General features: G+C 46.3%; 1 protein-coding gene across 1 annotated transcript in view; it reads left to right on the top strand.

The window, feature by feature from the left end:
• Positions 1 to 18,001, top strand: part of Garem1 (GRB2 associated regulator of MAPK1 subtype 1) — a 162,958-nt gene that overhangs the window by 52,089 nt on the left and 92,868 nt on the right. Inside the window, exon 2 of the mRNA XM_032885750.1 lies at positions 5,426 to 5,566. Coding sequence (XP_032741641.1) covers positions 5,426 to 5,566 — 141 coding nt within the window. The remainder of the gene's footprint in view (positions 1 to 5,425; positions 5,567 to 18,001) is intronic.

The following is an 18,001-nucleotide window of genomic DNA, read 5'->3' as shown; positions in this document are numbered from 1 at the left end:
GACATACTTGTGTTCTACTGTGGGGAGTGCTATGTAATATATTGAGGGTGATTCAGAACCATACAAGTAATTCATACATACCAGAAGATACATGCACAGTAACTCACATGTATTCCACTGTACTGGTGGGCAAGCTAGAGTGGTTATGAGGTGCGTGATCAGTTATGATCCAACATGGAGCAGGATATTCCAGATAAAGATTAACATATTGGAATATTTAAAAGCACAGTGAAACCAAGGGTCATGCATGTGGCCTGTGTGTTGCATTCTGTGGGGTCTGGTGAGATACACTGCCACAGCCTGTATTTATAGTCCTGAATGTCTTTTCTCCTTTCACCCTGAAATCATGCTTCTCAAGCCCGACAACTCATGCACCTGTCATTTTTGTGTTTGAAACAGCGGATGGCTATGTAGCCGAGGCTGCCTTTAAACTCACTCTGTAACCAAGACTGTCCTGCAACTTAGAATCCTTCTGCCTGAGGCTTGCAGGTGCCTGGAAGAAAATGACTCCATAGCCCGGCAAGACAAGTTAATAAATTCTTTATTTTATCTGCACATTTATGCACATACGTTCAAAAGTTGACCTCATAGCTCTAAAATAAATGTACAATCCCAGCATAGACTATAAACAAAGCTACAAAATTGTCATGATTTAAATTAGTGGAATCGGGCTTGATGTTTAGTTAGGATTAGGCTTGGCGTCGAGGGGCACTCATGTAGATGCCATTAGGGCTGGCTTTTAAGAACAGTAGGGTGAGGAGCTGGGCATATGGAGGTGAAACTATAAAGAGAAGAACAGAAGGTGATTTTAGGGACCAGTTACATAAGATTGAGCAACTATTTGAACGGAAAAGAGCCCTTTGGGAGTCAAATGTAGAGCAGGAATATAAGGTTACACATGCCCTGGGCTGTGTAGCCACAGGATGAGTAGAGACATCTGAAGACATGTGAATAGAGTAATAGGATACTATACTTTTAATTGCGCTTACCTGTAGGAATATTTAAATAAGTTAGAAAAGGGAAGAGTGTCAGCTCTTTCCTTTGGTTTGTTCACTGATGTTTGGCCAGGACCTAGGATATAATTGACTCTCCCTCCGTCAGCATCAGGGAATCCTGTATGGTGTATGCTGTATGCCTGGGGGAGCGGGGGGAGTGAAGGGGGATGGGGGTAGGATGGGAGGCCCATCCCTCCAGAGGGGTGTAGAAAATAACCTTGCCTCCACCAGGTGCTCCACATAGAAATTAGCAACCGATGGCATGAGCTGGGGAGCTGCCTGTAGCTAAGGGACCCTGGAGAAAGGTGCGGGACTGTAAAGGAGGGTGAAAGGTAGGACGGGCAAAGGCCAGGGCCTGCCCTGCTTCCGTGGTAGCTGGTGAAGGGAGAGCACTGAGAGGAGGTGACAGAAAGGGGATTTGGGAGGACAGTTTGTACAATCAGCCAAAGGGCAGAAGGGAGAGTTACTCACTTATACATATCCAACTCATAAATACTGATATTGGATTTTGAAATTGAGCATTATTTTAAAGCAGACATCCTTTGACATTACCTAGTGTTAATATATACGTATATTCATATACATATATATGGATTATCTTAAAAGGAATGTATGGATTATTGTTAGGGGAACAAGGTCAAAACACATGAAGTGTGCCCCAGAGCATGTTAACTTTCAGGATGATGTGCACATATTTTGCAATGTGACACCCACTTCCTTTAGGCTTCTTATTACGACAACACTGAGCTAACTTTTAGAACATTATACGTAGTTAAGCACCAGGATAATTATATCACAAAAGATGTTTGCTTTATGAATTCATTTAATTCCACATCTTTATTAGTGACCTACCCCAGGATATTTTAAGTTATTGTGTTGTTTTATCTCCAGACAAGTTTCGTGAAATGTATTTTGCCTAAAGCAGATACACAGATCAGTGGTGGAAAAATAAAATAAGACATGAGCTCAAAAATGGGCATCGCTTCCTTCCGACTTTATGGCTCCGAAAGCCATCGTGAGCCTCTTACTAGCGTTTGCTACACCAGCAAACTGCAGGGCTGAACATTATGCTTCCAGTTTGATTAACTTGACTGCAGTTGGTTTTTGGGTGCCACTTTAGAGCCCACTGTGGAATAAAATTAAAACGTTCTTTATGACACAACAATTCACTTGCAGAAAATGGCATCTTTCCTTTATCCCTGAGTGGCAGTATGCTCTCCCCCTGGTTCCCATATGGGTCTCGGGGCTCCGTTTTCTCCAGATTCATGTTCCTGGCGTGGGAGTGTTCATTCCCGGGCTCCCGGAAGGCTCCCATCTCCTCCTCTGCTCTGAGCCAAGCTCATCCATCACAGGAAAAGCCCAATGGCTCTGTCTCCTCTTAACGCTTTCTTCATCTCTGCTGAAGTGCCAGGCCCAGCCTAGATTGCTTATCTCTTTTACACAGCATGGGTCTTGTGCTCCCTCCCACGAAATTACACATGAGCACACTGTGGGCTCCTGAAATGACAGAACCAGGTCTCCCTTCTATTTCTACCAACTCCTCCATTGCCTGCTCACAGAAATTAAAAAAAAAAAAAAAAAAAGCAGTACAGATAAAGTGGGTACAGGCATCATGGTACATGTGCACCAACATACATACACACACCACATACATACACACACCACATACATACACCACATACATACACACACCACATAAATAAACAAGCAAACAGCCTGCCCCCTCAGACATTCATGACACCTTTCTAATACTTGACGATCCCTTTAATAAGCTTCATGTCTCATGTAACTCATGGATAATGAAATCATTCACTGTTCTTGGTGGCATCAGCTGTCTGAGGATAGTGAGCGCTTGTTGTTGTTGTTGTTGTTGTTGTTGTTGTTGTTGTTGTTGTTGTCGTCGTTTGCTGATGCATGAGACCCATGTGCTCAGACAACGGCTTACTGTACTGGTTGAGTAAATGAATGAAACTGGAAGCCTGGGGTCAGCTTCCCCCTGTTTCCTGAGTACTGCCAGTGGTTTTCCAGGTAAAGGCCAGTGTTGTGGCAGAAGATGAGGAAGAAATGCAAAGGAGTCTCCACTAACTAGCTGTACAAGTCTGAGCAGAGTAGCATGACCTAAAATCACAATGCTGGACTAACATTTAGGGGGAAGTGTACTTTAATGGCTGAAGTCCTCTGCCCACTCGTAACAGATTAGACTTGGCCACGACACCCTTTGTTCTCGTCACTGTGTGTTCTCTGGGAAACAGGGGTTGTGTTACCCCTCTCGCCAATGAGAAGCAGAGGTCCTGCCCGAGACCACACAGTGGAGGTGGCCCTGCACGGCTGGACAGCTGGTCTGCGAACACACCTGCTGCATGCCCACCCTCCCGTGGGCTGCTGCGGTGGGTACTGCTTAATATCTCCCTGGAATAGAGCGCCTAGACCTTTCCTTCCTGCTTTAATATGCCTGAGGAATGCAAAGGGCTGATAAGTAGGAGATGTTGTTACTAAATAGCCTAGCCTTCCCAAAGCATGAGGTGCAGAGGAGTCTGAGAACCCCAGCCCCCCACCCCCACACACCCCGACACGAATCAGACCTTCCCATCCTGCTAATGAACAACACCTCCAGGCCATTCCTATCAGTAAACTATTTGTCTTTGTTTTCCATCCTCCAAAATAAAATATTCTTTCATTAAAACTGTTTCAGAGATCATCATAATAGTTTAGAAGTCAGTTCCCTGGCTATGAGTGGAACAACCAAGCAGTCATTACTGCCTTCGTTAATGATTGGAAAAGTACGGAATCTTTTCATTTTAAAGAGGTCTGCAAACACCATTTCAAAACATACAGTTGCATCACTAATAACTCTTAATTATTGTACTAAACATAAAAAATGAAGAAGGCTGTCTTCCCCATGAAGGAATTAACCTCACCAGATATTTTCATTGGGCATTTAAAATGACTAACCCAGAGTTAATGGGCTGGATATTGTCGGCATCTGAAAAACATCTTTTACATTTCAAGAAGTGGATTTCCCTTTTTGAAATAGTTTGTCATCATTGCAGAAGGCTAAAAAGGTGCTTTGGAGAGTATTAAAACAAGAAATAATTTCATCTGGATGTTATAAAGCTTCATTACACTTAATTGATTGGGAGGGTTGGTGGCAAGCCAGAGAGAACTGGCGGATGGACGCATGGAACTTAAAAGGAAATATATGCACTTAGTGTCAGGCCCTCTTTGCACTCCCGGAAGTTTACTTCTGACAGTTTTATTGGAGTGGTTGCGGCTAAGCTTTGGCCCCCTCTGGTCTACAGCTGAACCCACTTTTCTGCTCATTGACCCTGTGAGTTTATACATCACTTCGCATCCTCACCCGGGAAGGAGCAATGCCTTCTCAGTGGCGTTGTCAGACCACAGGAAATGACCAGAGCAGCATCTGAGCTGTGCCCGCCCTAGGCACCGAGTGGTTTTGTCATCAAGCCACAGCCATATAGGTAGGCTGATGCATGTGAGCGCCATGTTGTCAAGGCAATGGAAACCATCTGTCGGGGGCCCTATGTAGAGTTTTCAACTTGGTACGGAAACTCCTTTTTTTCTTTATTTCTCTTCTCCATTTTTTTCCAACTGAAGAAATTTATATTGTATTTTAAACTGTCAATTTGTTTGTAAGTAACGTGGGGAGGGGGAGCACCAGAGGTTAATGCTACCTTTTTCCCTTGTGTTTGTTGTTGCTGCTGCTGCTGCTGCTGTTGTGTTGTTGTTGTTGTTGTTTTGAGAAATGGGGACAACTAAACCCTAAATCCTGTAGCCTAGACTACCATGGCCTCCAGCTCCAGTAGAACCAGGTATAACCAAGCACCACCACGGAACAGGAACAGCCGGGTGGCTGCACAGCCACAAAACCATGTCCTACAGGAGGGCCGAATTACAGACTACCTTCGAGACCAAGGATGCTGGTACAGACAGTGTCAGCCATTCGGGGGCTGCCGTTTAGAAGAGATGCTTTCTTGGGACCAGTGGGGCACGGGTGGACGGTATTAAAGGAATTTAGAGCCAGTTCACATGAGCTTGCCGCTGCGGCGTTTCTCACCTGCTCCTGGAGTCTGTGTCTTTGACTCCAAGACACCTCACCTCCAACCCCCAAGGGCAGGTAGGATGGGGCAGCGAGTAGTCCAGGGCACAGGCAGCACCACTGTTTTGGAGACAGATGTTTCACTGAAGCTGGAGCCTGCTGATTGGCTAGGCTGGCCAGTCAGCCAGCACAAGGGGTCCTCCGGCTTCCACCTCCCCAGTGCTGAGGATTGAACTCAGGTCCTCGTGCTTGCCTGCCTTTCCAGACTGAGCCGTCTCTCCAGTCATACAAGTTGAAACTAAAGAAATTCGGTTGTAGGGTGTGGAGTCCGCAGGTCTGAATTCCAACTTTCTCACGGAATTGTGTTTTCTAGGAGAGTGCGTGGAAGGGCTGCGGGAGAATGACTACCTGCTGATCCACTCGTGCCGCCAGTGGACCACCATCACTGCCCACAGCCTGGAAGAAGGTCACTATGTCATTGGGCCAAAGATAGAGATCCCTGTACATTATGCAGGTGAGACCCCGCAGGACACGGGTGGGGTGGGGCCTGAAGAGCCGATGTTGTCCTATCCTTGCAGCAGGAACTCGAGAGATGCCCACTTGAAAGAATCAGACATTTCTGGGTCGTTAGGTTTTAACCCACGGTGCCTCCATTTTGTCATAGATATTTGTAGTTACTGAAGCTGGGTGTTTCTAAGGTGACATTTTTACTCGGAGAATTCCTCTGTGGTCTTGAAACTGGAACATGTGTATGGCCAGTCCCTGAGCTCCACAGTCTGGTGCCTGAGTAACCCAAGTACAGCCTGAGTGTCGCTCTCGTGAATGACTGGGACGTACAACTCCACAAGGTGCCATTTCACGAGTGCACGGCGCTCCCTGAGCTTAAAAGTATCTGTTTAGAGGTTAAGGTGCCTGGGCTTGCCCCTCCCCCAGTTAGTCTTTTAGGACGTAGCAGGCCCTGACCTCATTGTTCAGATTAAGTTACTTTGAACTCCATTCAGATCCGGGATGCCATTGAACACAGTGTTGTGAATCCTGTGGTCAGAACTGAACTTGTGCTCTATTTGCTTCAATAAACTTTCAGTAGGGTTAGATTATAAATCAGTTTTTAAAACCCAAATGCATCACCGCCTGCTATCTTCTGGTTTTACAGTTTGTTATATAAGGTTATTAACTTCTTATCTGTTATTCAACTTTTCTTAAAGTTATAGCAGGATATCTTATCCAGCCAACCATAAACTGTGTGACTTGGGCTGCTGTGTTAGCTTTGGCAGACGTGTCTCTATTGCTTAGCAGACTATTTGAAAACAGAATTTACCGTGTTCTACAAATAGTAGCAAGTGGTATTCATTTAACCAGTATCTAGTGAGTAAAACATCCTTTGTGGCCTTTTAATTCTTAGAATTCTTCAGCTGCTCACCAAACTTAAAAACAGGAAAAAAAAAAAAAAACTTTCAGAAATATCATAGGAAAGAGAACTGTTGTGCCCCACAATTTGTTTTTCCTAATTCTGCTAGCTACTTAGTTGCTTGAGTGGGCTTTATGGGGAAACATGAGTAGAGGAGCCTGGGGAAGGTGCTGTGTTGATCAGACCAGAAGGCAGGCAACTGGGCAGCGCTCATAGGAGTGGGGAATTTACAAGCTGTCTGGGTTGTCCAGATTCTCCTCAAAGAGGTTCCCACCTACAACAAGTCCGCTTTATTTTCAGCAGGCTCAAACTCTGGTTTCTCTCTTTATGAAAAACTAAGAAATAAATTGCCGCCGTGAATGTTTTTACCAGGCTGTGTTCTGTTGGTGAACTCGAGCTTTAGAAATTTCTATAAAACACGGTGAGCATTTCCGTCAAACCAGTCTTCCCAGAGGGTCGTTCTCTCAAATCTCAATGGAGACCCCTCCTGCCTAGACTTGGGCCTGCAGAGCTCTGCCTATTTCTCCAATCTTTATCTTCTCTAAGGAGGGGACATTCTACTGTAGAATGTCAGTCACCTCCCCTACTCAGCCTGCTAGGTGGCCTCCTGGCCTGCCCCTCCTCCAGTGTGGAGTCCTGGATTGGCTCTGGACGGCTGACTGCGTGTCACATTCACTTGTCTTCATTCCCTTGCTGCTTTCCCTGCTCGCACATGCCTTCCTCACTCACCAGTTGGAGTGTACATTCCTTAACAAATGAGATGTAAAATGTCTCTTGCTGGGTGGTGCTGGCACGCGCCTTTAAACCCAGCAGTTAGGAGGCAGAGGCAGGTGGATCTCAAGGCCATGTGGAGTTCAAGGATCTCAGGTGGAGTTCAAGGCCATGTAGTCTACAGAGGGAAATCCAGGACAGCCAGAGCTACATAGAAACCCTGTCTTGGAGACAACCCTGCCTCGTGTATCTTTTCTAACAGTCTACAATTGATGAACTTCTTTGTGGAAATGGGTGTTCGGTCCAGGGATCAAAGTCTTGGCTACACAGTGGGATCAAATAACTTGTTCTGGAGAGACTGGTCGCTGAGTCCTATCTGCACAAATTCTCCTTCAGTTGGTCTCAGTGATGGCCTAGGTCTAAATGGTTGCATGAGACTGGCATCAGGATTTCCACGGCTAAAAATGCAATTAAAGTTGGAGAAGGGCATCCAGGGCTGAATGGTAAGATCCCCACCCCCAAACAACAGCAGACATTACTATTTTGAGCTTATACTTTTATATTAATGACTATCCGTCTTCCACTGGGAAGAAAGGCGTGGCGTGTTCAGACACTTATTCTCTGTATGAGGATTGATGGATGATGCCTGCAAAGCCACTTGTTGCAAAGATATGGATAATGTTTAATGAAACAGACTGCCAAGGCTAAATTAAGGAGCGGGGACACTAAGGTCATACCACTTTACATTAGTGTATAGAAAACAAATTAAAGAAAGAGACACCTGATATGAGGCCAAGTGCCTCCTGAGGTCATTTATGGTCAGACCAGCGGGGGGAGGGGGGGGGAGTGTGGGTCTCAGGCTTCTGATGCTTTCCTCCAATTGCTTCAGCAAGAAGCTTATATTACATTATATTATATTGTAATTATATTATAATATATTATATTATACTAAGATTTATTAATTTAGATATGATCATGTCAGTGGTTTGGGTGGCATATTCGTAAACTGTTTCCTTAGTTTTCAGGCAAAGTTTCACTGTTTCCCAGGCCTATCTCAATTTTCTGGGCCCAAACCATCCCCCTGCCTCAGCCTGCACAGATATATGTGTGCCCCACCATGCGTAGTTTGCAGCGGCATACTGTTTGTTTCCAAGAAGAGATTTATTACAAAGTTCAGCCCTGGGAAGAAAGAGCCTTAAAGTGCAGTGTGGGAAGAAAAGCCATCGCTCCCATTGTTCTTGCTTATTTGAGCTCTGGCTGTAATTAGCAGAGGATGCACTCCCCAGGCATGTGTTTCTATTGTATTATTAGCTTCAGGATGTCAGCTAAGTTGGAATTCATCGTTCATTCCCGGAGGAAGCCTAATAAGTAGTTCATAGTAGCAAAGCCTACCAGCCTCGCGGTCCTCCCTGTTTGATTTCTGCCACTCACTCATCTGTTGCTTGGGCAAACCCTGGCTTCTTACTGTGTCAGTGGGATAGAGAGAGCACCTTTGTGCTGAGGAAGCCAGAGGCTGTGCAAGCGAGACAGCTTTGAGACTGCTTAGAGCTTTTCCAGCACTCCACAAAGATTAACCAGGAGGATCGCCGCAGCCATTCATCGAAAGGTTTCTGAGTTCCGAGCTCCCATCTTGGACTAAACAAAAGGTGAACTGTTTTTCTGGTCATTGAAGCAGATGAGGGCAGAATAGGCCTCAAAGCTGTTCTGGCTGTTGTGCACTTTGGTTTTGTTAGTCTGTGTGTGAGTGTGTCACTCTCTGTTTTTTTGTGTTTTTTTTTTTTTTTGTCTTTGTTTTTTTTTTGTTTTGTTTTGTTTTTTACTGTTTTTGCTTTTTTAAAATAATTTTGTTTTAAGAACTTCATACATGAGCCCTGCATCTACGTCACTAACACCCTTCCTCTCCCCATCACTACTCCTATGCACCCCATCCCAAATTCATGTTCCCACCTTTAGTTATCAATACGTGTGTATATATACACATACACTATATGTATATATAATATATGTACGTGCACATATATGAACATATATATAATGTCTGTGTACATGTGTGCGTATGCGTGTGCTGTCCCTCCTAAGTCCGTTTAGCGTTGTCATGTGTACATGTGTATGGACCTGACCTCCATTGCGCAGTCTCTGTGGGAGCTTGCTCCTGGAAAAGGCAGATTCTCCCTCTCTCAGCAGCTTTTGGCCACCCGTAGCTTCCTGGGCTGAGACCATGTGGGATTTGCCCCTTCCACACTGGCATGTTAGCTGGTATTGTTGCTGTTCTTCAGGCAATGGTATTTTGAGAGTTCTTGAATAGTTTCTTCTATATGTTGTCTTGAGACCTCACCCTTATACCGTTCGCTCGGTTTGGCCCAGTTTGGTGTTTTCACTTGATTGTTTGTTTTATCGTTCTTCCTCTGCCCAAATGTGCATTCTGACACCTACACATCTACCCTGACTTTGAGTATTGGGGAGCAAACACCACAGTGCCCTAATGCGTCACCACGCATTCCTAAAGCACAAGGACAGTCTCTGATAGAACTGGCACAGAGTTCTGTGTTGTCACTGTCACCTATGTCCTTTATTACCTGTGTCCTATTCAGGATCACGTAGACCTCTTAGCGCATTTCATCATCAGGTCTCGCCAGCTTGCTTTTGTCTTCACCGTTCTTGGCTGTCTTTGCGTTGGGTGGTATGGGCATGTTTAAGGGTTATAGATTGTCACTTCCCAATCAGATTCCACTTGTGATTTGTACCAGGTTACTGTGTATGTGACAATGGGTCTGTAGGAAGTCAATGGCCTTGTGTCTGTTATTAATCAGACCAGTTCCGATCACTGGATTAAGTTGATTTCATCACTGTATGTATATTTACAGATAGATGGATAGCTAGATTGATAGGTTCATAGATAGATGGATAGGTAGATAGATAGATAGATAGATAGATAGATAGATAGATAGATAGATAGATAGATAAGCAGACAGACAGACAGTACCGTTGCTAGGAATTTTGAAGAGGAGACTTCTGGTCTCTCTGACAATACTGTTCTCCTGAGAATCTTCTGGCCCCTCCATTTCACTCTGTACAGCCATAGACCTTGTCCTTCTGATGCAGTGTTTACGGTGGTGCAGTGAGAATTTAGGCTTTGCACCTAAGCTGAGGCTGTGTCAGTCTTCCCCCTGCTGTAAAGAAAACCTTTCCCTACTTCCCCATTGCTTTCCTTGCCTGTGGTGACTAGCACGGATTTTTGGATTACTGTTCTTACTTACGCTAATGCTCAAATTGCTCGCTCCCTCTGGACAACATGCTCCCTGTGTTTTGGCCGAGTGTGCCCTGCTTTCTGACTGATGCCGCAGTATACCGCTTCAACAGGAGGAATGACAGCACTGCTACTCAGTTCATGCTCTTCGTAAATGGACAGCGTGTGGTCTGGGCAGACACACATAGCCAAGAAAGGGGTGAAACTCTATGCCTCTGCTTTTCCTCCTCCTCCTCCTCCTCCTCCCCCTCCTCCTCACCCTCTTCCTCCTCCTCCACCTCCTCCTTCTCCTCCTCCTCACCCTCCTCCTCCTCCTTCCTCCTCCTCCTCCGCCCTCCCCTCCTCCTCCCCTCCTCCCCCCTCCCCCTCCTCCTCCCCCTCCCCCTCTCCTCCTCCTTCCTCCTCCTCCTCCTCCTCCTCCTCCTCCTCCTTCCTCCCTCCTCCCCTCCTCCCCCTCCCTCCTCCCCTCCTCCCCCCTCCTCCTCCTCCTCCTCTCCTCCTCTCCTCCTCCTCCTCCTCTCCTTTTCTGATTCTGTTTTTGGACAGAGTCTAACCATATAGCCCGTGGTAGCCTCTGAGTTGAGGTCCTCCTGCCTCCACTTCTGCTTCCAACCTCAGCATTGTTAAGAGGTTCCAATTCTGAATCATTCCATATTCTGTCAGAGATTCTCGTGAAATTTCTCATGTGAAAAGGAACAATTCCATACAGCATTGAAAGGAGCCGACCGTATCCAGAAGTCTGCACTCTGGCATCCATCTATCTGTAGGACACTCCTTGTGCTGACTTCTGAGGTGATTCAACATCTTCAGACAAAGGCTTCTTCTGGAAACAGTCAGTTCCGAGAGAACGTGTGCAATCGGCGCCGTGTGTTTTGCTAATGGTAGAGAGAGCTCTGAAAAGCAGTGGTTGTTCAGGAAGAAGGTGGCTACTTTCATATAAGTGCATTCAAAAGGCATCCCAGATAAACTTTATCTTAACCTTCTACCTTCCCATCACTACCCGATGGGCAAAGGTTTCCTAGGAAACCATGATTCTGCATTTTTAGAACATCTGGCTCAAAATTCAGCCCTGCCCGGACACACTGTGCGTCCACCCTGCGCCTCTTTCTGTAACTTACCCAACTGAACACGTCCATCCTTAAAAGTCCTTAAACGCCTTCCTACAACTTAATTCTAGCCTAGGCTTCCAGGGATGAGTGACTGTGTTTCACAGTTTATATGACAAGTTATCGAATGCATTTTCTCTTTGCAGCTCAGTCATTAATCCAACTGACTCAAATTATTACCTCGAAAATACATCTCCTTTGTATGACCCACCCCATTCAGCCTTGAATCTAATTTAGTATTCATAATTTGACATCTGTTTCCTTTAAATTGAATCCATGCTTAGGGTCACACACAGACCTGGCTCTGACATACCATCTGAAACTGTGTTTATTGTCTCGTGTTCTGTGAAATGGAGACATGTTCCCTGAGACCATGTTGTGGAGATTGCCGTAGCTCTAACTTTGTTTTGTTTTGTTAATTGAGGCAGGGTCTCTCTCCTTAGCCATGGCTGTCCTGGAACTCACTATGAGGACCAGACTGATCTGATCTCACAGAGATCTCCCCACCTCTGTCTCCCAACTGGCCACACCTAGCCTACATGTCTAACTTTATAAATGGCTCAACACACGAAGCCTTTGAAGCAAGGGATTCTTCATGTTTACCTCTCAAGAGAAGCAAAAGAAAACTATCAACTTGGCCTGGTGGTCCATGTCTGGAACAAGGGAGGCTGAGTAAGAAGTTCATGAGTTCAAGGTCATATATAGCAACCTCAAGGCCAGTCTGAACTGCATACTGAGACCCTGTCTCTAAAGACCAACAACTACCAAACAGAACAGAAACATGTCAAGACGTGGCTTTAAGAAAACAATCGGTGAGCCCGGCTCTGGTGAGCGGGGCCTCTAATCCCCAGCTGCTAGGAGGGAAGGCAGGAGTAGGACCATTACAAATTCAAGGCCAGCCTGGACTACATAGTGAGACCCTGTCTCAGAGAACAAAGTAAATAGAAGGTTCTGGGGATAGCTCAGTGGGGAGCACTTGCTTAGCACGTGGGAGCCCATAGCCTCGATGCCAGTATAGACAGGAAACAAGAGCAGAGGCATGGAAGGAAAAGGAGAGGAAGAATGGCTTGGACGAGAGGACCCGTGTGCCCGTGCTCCACTGCCGGGCAGGTAGGGTGATTGTGCGATGCTCATGAGAATTCACATCCCTCCATGAACCACGTGCTGTCACTGTGGGTAACAGATTGCTCCTGGACGTAAGCGTCTGAGATAAACTCCAGCCACGTTGGCTTCTATTTTTAAATCACCACCCTGCTGCAAATCCGGTCAATCTCTCACAAGCCGGGATGATCGCAGAGCCTTCTCTCTGAGCCGCTTCCTGTGTAGAAAGAGAGGGATGCTTGCACACGTGCCTGCTGGACTTGCTATGGGGGCTGCACTGCCCTTCATCAACAAAGCACCTGGGCTGACGCACCAGAGCCTGTTTTCAAAGGCGTGACATGTACAGTGTCTCGCTCACGACAAAATTATAATAGTACGCTATCTAATATAACCTTGAATCATAATTACTGAACAAAGGGAAATGTTGAAACAAGTAATTTCACTCTCCTGAGTTACAGGTTTAATTAGCGTGAATCATCCGTTCACAGAAGCGATCGCCAGTGTTGAACCGAGTTCTGTATACTTTCTGTCACGAGGGGAAAGCTATGATAAAAATGGAAAATCGCAAACTTTCCTTTGAAAAGAGAGCCACCGTGACAGGCCAAGGAGCACCTCTCCCAGCCAGCCTCGCCATTAATAATTACTAGAATCAAACTAACGAGCAGCAGCCACAACTGGCGTGCCCGGCCGCAGTTGACAAGTGAACCGTAGGTAGTGTTTATCATTCTCTGGGCTGTTCCTCAGCCTGGTAGTGCCTCACAGATGTCCACAACAAACCTGCTAGGTCTGTTCTGTACTTGCATTTTGCAAAAATGCAAAATGTTAAGTCTCTGGTGATGTTGCCTGGCCAGTAAGTATGATTTGAGGCTGGGATACATGGCTCCAGGCCTTCTCTCCCTATGGTCTCCTGGAAAGGTCTAGAAGGCACGTTCTGTGTGGTCAGTGCCATCTATCTATTCTAGAAAAGAGAGACTGGTTAGAAGTAGCTAGTAGCCAGCTAGCCCTTCCTTAGGGTTCAGCTAGCGTTCTGACTCCAGAAGAGCAGTAAATGGATGACATCAGTGGTCACCTTCTCACTGTCATTGGCAGCCACAGCCCAGCTCTGTGTGACTACCCAGGGAGAGCTTCTAGGGCACCAAGGCCCAAGAATGGGCTATTACTAAGCTTGGACTCCTGCCCATTGCTGGGGGCCTGGAAAAAGATCTGCTGCCTGCCATCAGGGAACACGTGAGCCTCAGCCTGGGATTCTTGAAGGCTGAAACTGGGAAATCCAATGGCAGTGGAGTTAGCAGGGAGGGGGCCAGTGAGCACAGCAGGCGAGGACTGATTGTTTTCATCAAGACTTTCGTGTCAAAGGAAACAGGAGGGCAGAGGGATGAAAGGCTTTTACTATTTCATTTTCAGAGAATAATGCAACCTGAAGACTGTCTAGGCTAAGTGAAGTAATTCTAGAGAGAGAAGGAAGCTAAGGAATGCAGTCACCAGCAGAAGGGCTCTGTCCGCACACCTCAGAGTCATGCTGACACTGACAAAAGAAACATTTGTTTGCTCTAGTTTTATGTGGCCGGATGGATGGAAGGGCTGTCTAGGCTGCCCGTTTCATGGTTGGATTCAGGTGAATGTAACTGTCATAAAGGGCAGGGACTGGGGCAGGAGACACTACTCACACAGGTATATCTTTTAACTAGGTACTTCTGGTTGGCCTATCTTTTCCCCAAGAGGAGGGCAGGGCTCCTCCTAGAATGAAAGTCACACAAGGTAGAGGACTGTGGCCAGCTCCTATTCAGAGAAGCAAGGGCATAGAAGCTTTCTTATAGGTTACTTACAGGACTTTCTGTGCTGCATCAGAGATGGACACGTTATTACCCTCCTTGGGTAATACCTGGCCTGAAGGGAAAACAGGTGTGTGTGTGTGTGTGTGTGTGTGTGTGTGTGTGTGAGAGAGAGAGAGAGAGAGAGAGACAGAGAGAGAGACAGACAGAGAGACAGAGAGAGAGACAGAGAGAGAGACAGAGAGAGACAGAGAGTTAATAAAAGCTGCTCCCACCTCTTCTCTCACAGCATACCAAAGCCCACTCTGAGTATGCCTCCTGACACTCTTGCCAGCCCATTGTACTTATATATGGTCAGACGGGATTAATACTTGACTCAAAGCAAGAATGAAACATTACATAAATATTTACTTTCCTGAAAGAATAAATTGAAGATTGCCACCAATCCTTGGTACAGTTTCAGCATGGCTAATCTACTTCTCATTGCTTCAAATAATAACCTAGGGTACACTGGGGGTGAGCCCTGGCTTCAGTCCCTGCTCCTCAACCCCAGTAATAATGGCTAGCATGATGTTTTACTGATTTTGTTGGATGTGATGTTGCTGTCCTGATTGTAATAGGAATTGTCCTTAATTCTTAACAAAGTATTATTAAAAGATAAATGTGATTTTGATATAGATACATAAAATGCTTTTTAATGGAAGATATGGAAAGAGACTATGAACCAATACATTCGTAGTCATTTGACATCTTGCAATGTGACTTTTCTTGATGGTTCTATAAATACTAAGGAGATACCTTTAATAAAACTATAATAAAAACTATAAACTCTCTTAGTTGTGGCTTCCCCATTTCAGCTTGTTTAATCTTGTACACCCTGTCACTTGTCTACTGTGTCTACAAACAGGAACCCTAGGATCAAAAGAAATTCACTTCTAACACGAAGCACAAGTGGCATGTAGGTTTCAGGACAGGGGTGGTGTGGGGGAGGGAGTCAGGACAGGGGTGGTATGTGGGGTTCAGGACAGGGGTGGTATGTGGGGGGGTCAGGACAGGGGTGGTATGTGGGGGTTCAGGACAGGGGGGGTTCAGGACAGGGGTGGTATGTGGGGTTCAGAACAAGGATGCTATGTGGGGCTCAGGATAGGAGTAGCATGTTGGGCTCAGATCTTCTTGGCTGCTGCGCTCAGTCTCTTCTGTCCAGGTACTCAGTGGAAAGTTGGTGCTGGAAGGGGCCGAGTCCAGGTCCAGTCCAGTGTAACCTATGACGTAATGTGATCAGTGTGGGTGGAAAGCTTGAAAAGCCGCCTGTGCCCTCGCTGTTAATGGAGTGTTTATAGTTCGGGTGGGAACATGTGCATCTCACTTCGTAATTTGATTTCCATGTTGGATTTGTACCTCTGCCCTTCTCAAAGGTTCCCTTTTAGCTTCTAGGGGTAAATTTGAGCTTTTTCTCTTTGGAGAAAACAGACCTTCCAACCAAGTCCGATGCTAGTAACGCTCCCCGAAGTCATTGGGCGCCGTTTCTTGGGATTAGAATCATTGAATGCCTTTGTGACTCACTACCCAGGGAAGTTGAGTGCTGGCTTTCTCTAAAGACTGACTGACCCTTCTGGTAGTTGTCAGTAGACACAGAACAACAGCAAACCGAGCATAGCCTGCTCACGCCTACCGTGGGATGCAAGGGGAGGGATGATTCAGACACTGCCATATTAGTTTGCAGTGGGGCGTATATGACGCAGTCCCCCCAGCTTGTCAGAATTCATTTACAGAACATCCTGGGCTCTGACCCTCGGAGTGACTCAAATGAGTGAGCGTAAAGCAAGCAAAACACACAGAGTTTTTATCTATGGCCGTTAAAAGACCTTGTCAGGAAATGAAGCACGGTAGGTCATAGACGCGAACGTTCCAGTCCTTCAGCTAAGGGTTTCCACCCCGGGTGGCAAGTGTTGCTCCTAGTAGTCCTGCATACACCATTTCAGGGCCTCAGCCTCTCTCTGTAACTGGACACCAGGCCAGGCCTTCGTTCACCCTGGCTTTCCTCCTTGCCCAAAACTCCTGTCTTCTTAGTGACACTTCCTCAGTCCTGCCACACGCCACCTGATGTGTCCTGGAAACCCTACTTTCTCGTTGGGGGTTCTATGTAAAGGTCGAGTTACTTTTGCTCTGCTTATCCTAACTGCTGGGCAGACGTTTCCAGCATTGTCTCCCATGTGAATACAACCTTCAGCTCGTGCTGACCCTCAAGTGCTGACACTGCTCATACAGGTTTGACATGACTTACGGTCCTCTGTTTCTTGTGTAGAGGACTCACACATCCCAGCCACTGTCCAACTGCAGTCCTCCCTCAAATGCTGTTGTCCTCCAGCCCCTTCTCCCTCCTTCCACGCACTGGGGAGGCCATCTTTCTTTTCCCCTCCTCTTCAGAATCTCTGCAGCAGTTTGTGCACAGGGCTTCTCTGGCTCTAACTCTTCCATTGGGGGGGAGGGGGTGTTTATTTGATTTGTTTTTGTTATTTCGAGACCGAGTCTCACTATGTAGCTCTCGCCGTCCTGGAACTTGCTATGTAGACCAGCCTGGCCTTGAACTCACAGAGATCCACATACCTGTGCCTTCCAGAAGTGTAAATGTGTGTGGCGCCGTGCCCAGCTTATCCTCTCCTTTCTAAAGGCCCCTGGTGGCCACACCTGTGTATGTCGCACGACCTTGTAAGCATCTAGCACAGACCTGGGAGGTATACGGATTCAGTGAATTAGTTTAACCAAATGGAGCTGTTTCAGCCTTCAGAAACAAGCCTTCTTTCAGCCACGTTCCAATGATGCCCTGAAACAGACAGGCAGCTCCCGCTGACACTGATAGGCAGGGGTGCTGTATTGGGACTGCAGGCCAACCTCTGTTAAACCATTGTAGGAAGGAGAAGTGCTTTGCTCTAGGGGTGGGTGACAAGGGCCTTCAACCATCACAAGCAGAAGATGCCCTCCGGACCTGGTTTGAACAAAGCTTTGGGCTGTGACAGCAGTGAGGATAATGTCTGTGGTTTGTAAGACAGAGGGAAAGGGGTGTTTGTAGGTAAGGTTAGGAAGCTAGTCAGAGTCTGTGCAGGAGTTTGGAGTCCAGGCAGATCAGTAGGAGGTGCGGTTTCTATACTAGGCAGAATTACCCTCTAAAGGAGACAATGGGGGGCAAGCTCCCACCCATCTTCAGATGAGTGAGACAGGTCAGGAACAGGCAAGGAACACCAGTTAGGAAGTTACTGAAATAAACCCGGAGAAAGATAGTAAAGCCCTAGGCCTGGGGGTGTGGAGAGGGATGTAGGTGAAAGGTGATACCCAGATATAAGGAATAAGGATGAGGGAGAGAAATCTAAGAAATATTTGCCTGAGTTTTAAGGAGACCTGTCAGCCTCCCTGGCTTTCTCGTCTCTGCCTACCAAGCACACATGCTTCTATTACTATATATGTCTTCAAATCTTATTAGTTTACGTCTTTGTCGTGTCTATGTCTATGTTGGTTTAGGTCTATGTCATTGTCTTTGTTGCTTAAAGCTTTTCAACTTAAAGTAAATGATGCTATAGGCCAGCAAGAAGGCCCAGTGAACAAAGGC

The sequence above is a fragment of the Rattus rattus genome, chromosome 15, assembly GCF_011064425.1.
Source record: "Rattus rattus isolate New Zealand chromosome 15, Rrattus_CSIRO_v1, whole genome shotgun sequence".
Lineage (NCBI taxonomy): Eukaryota > Metazoa > Chordata > Mammalia > Rodentia > Muridae > Rattus > Rattus rattus.
This window is presented reverse-complemented; position numbering and strand designations above follow the sequence as displayed.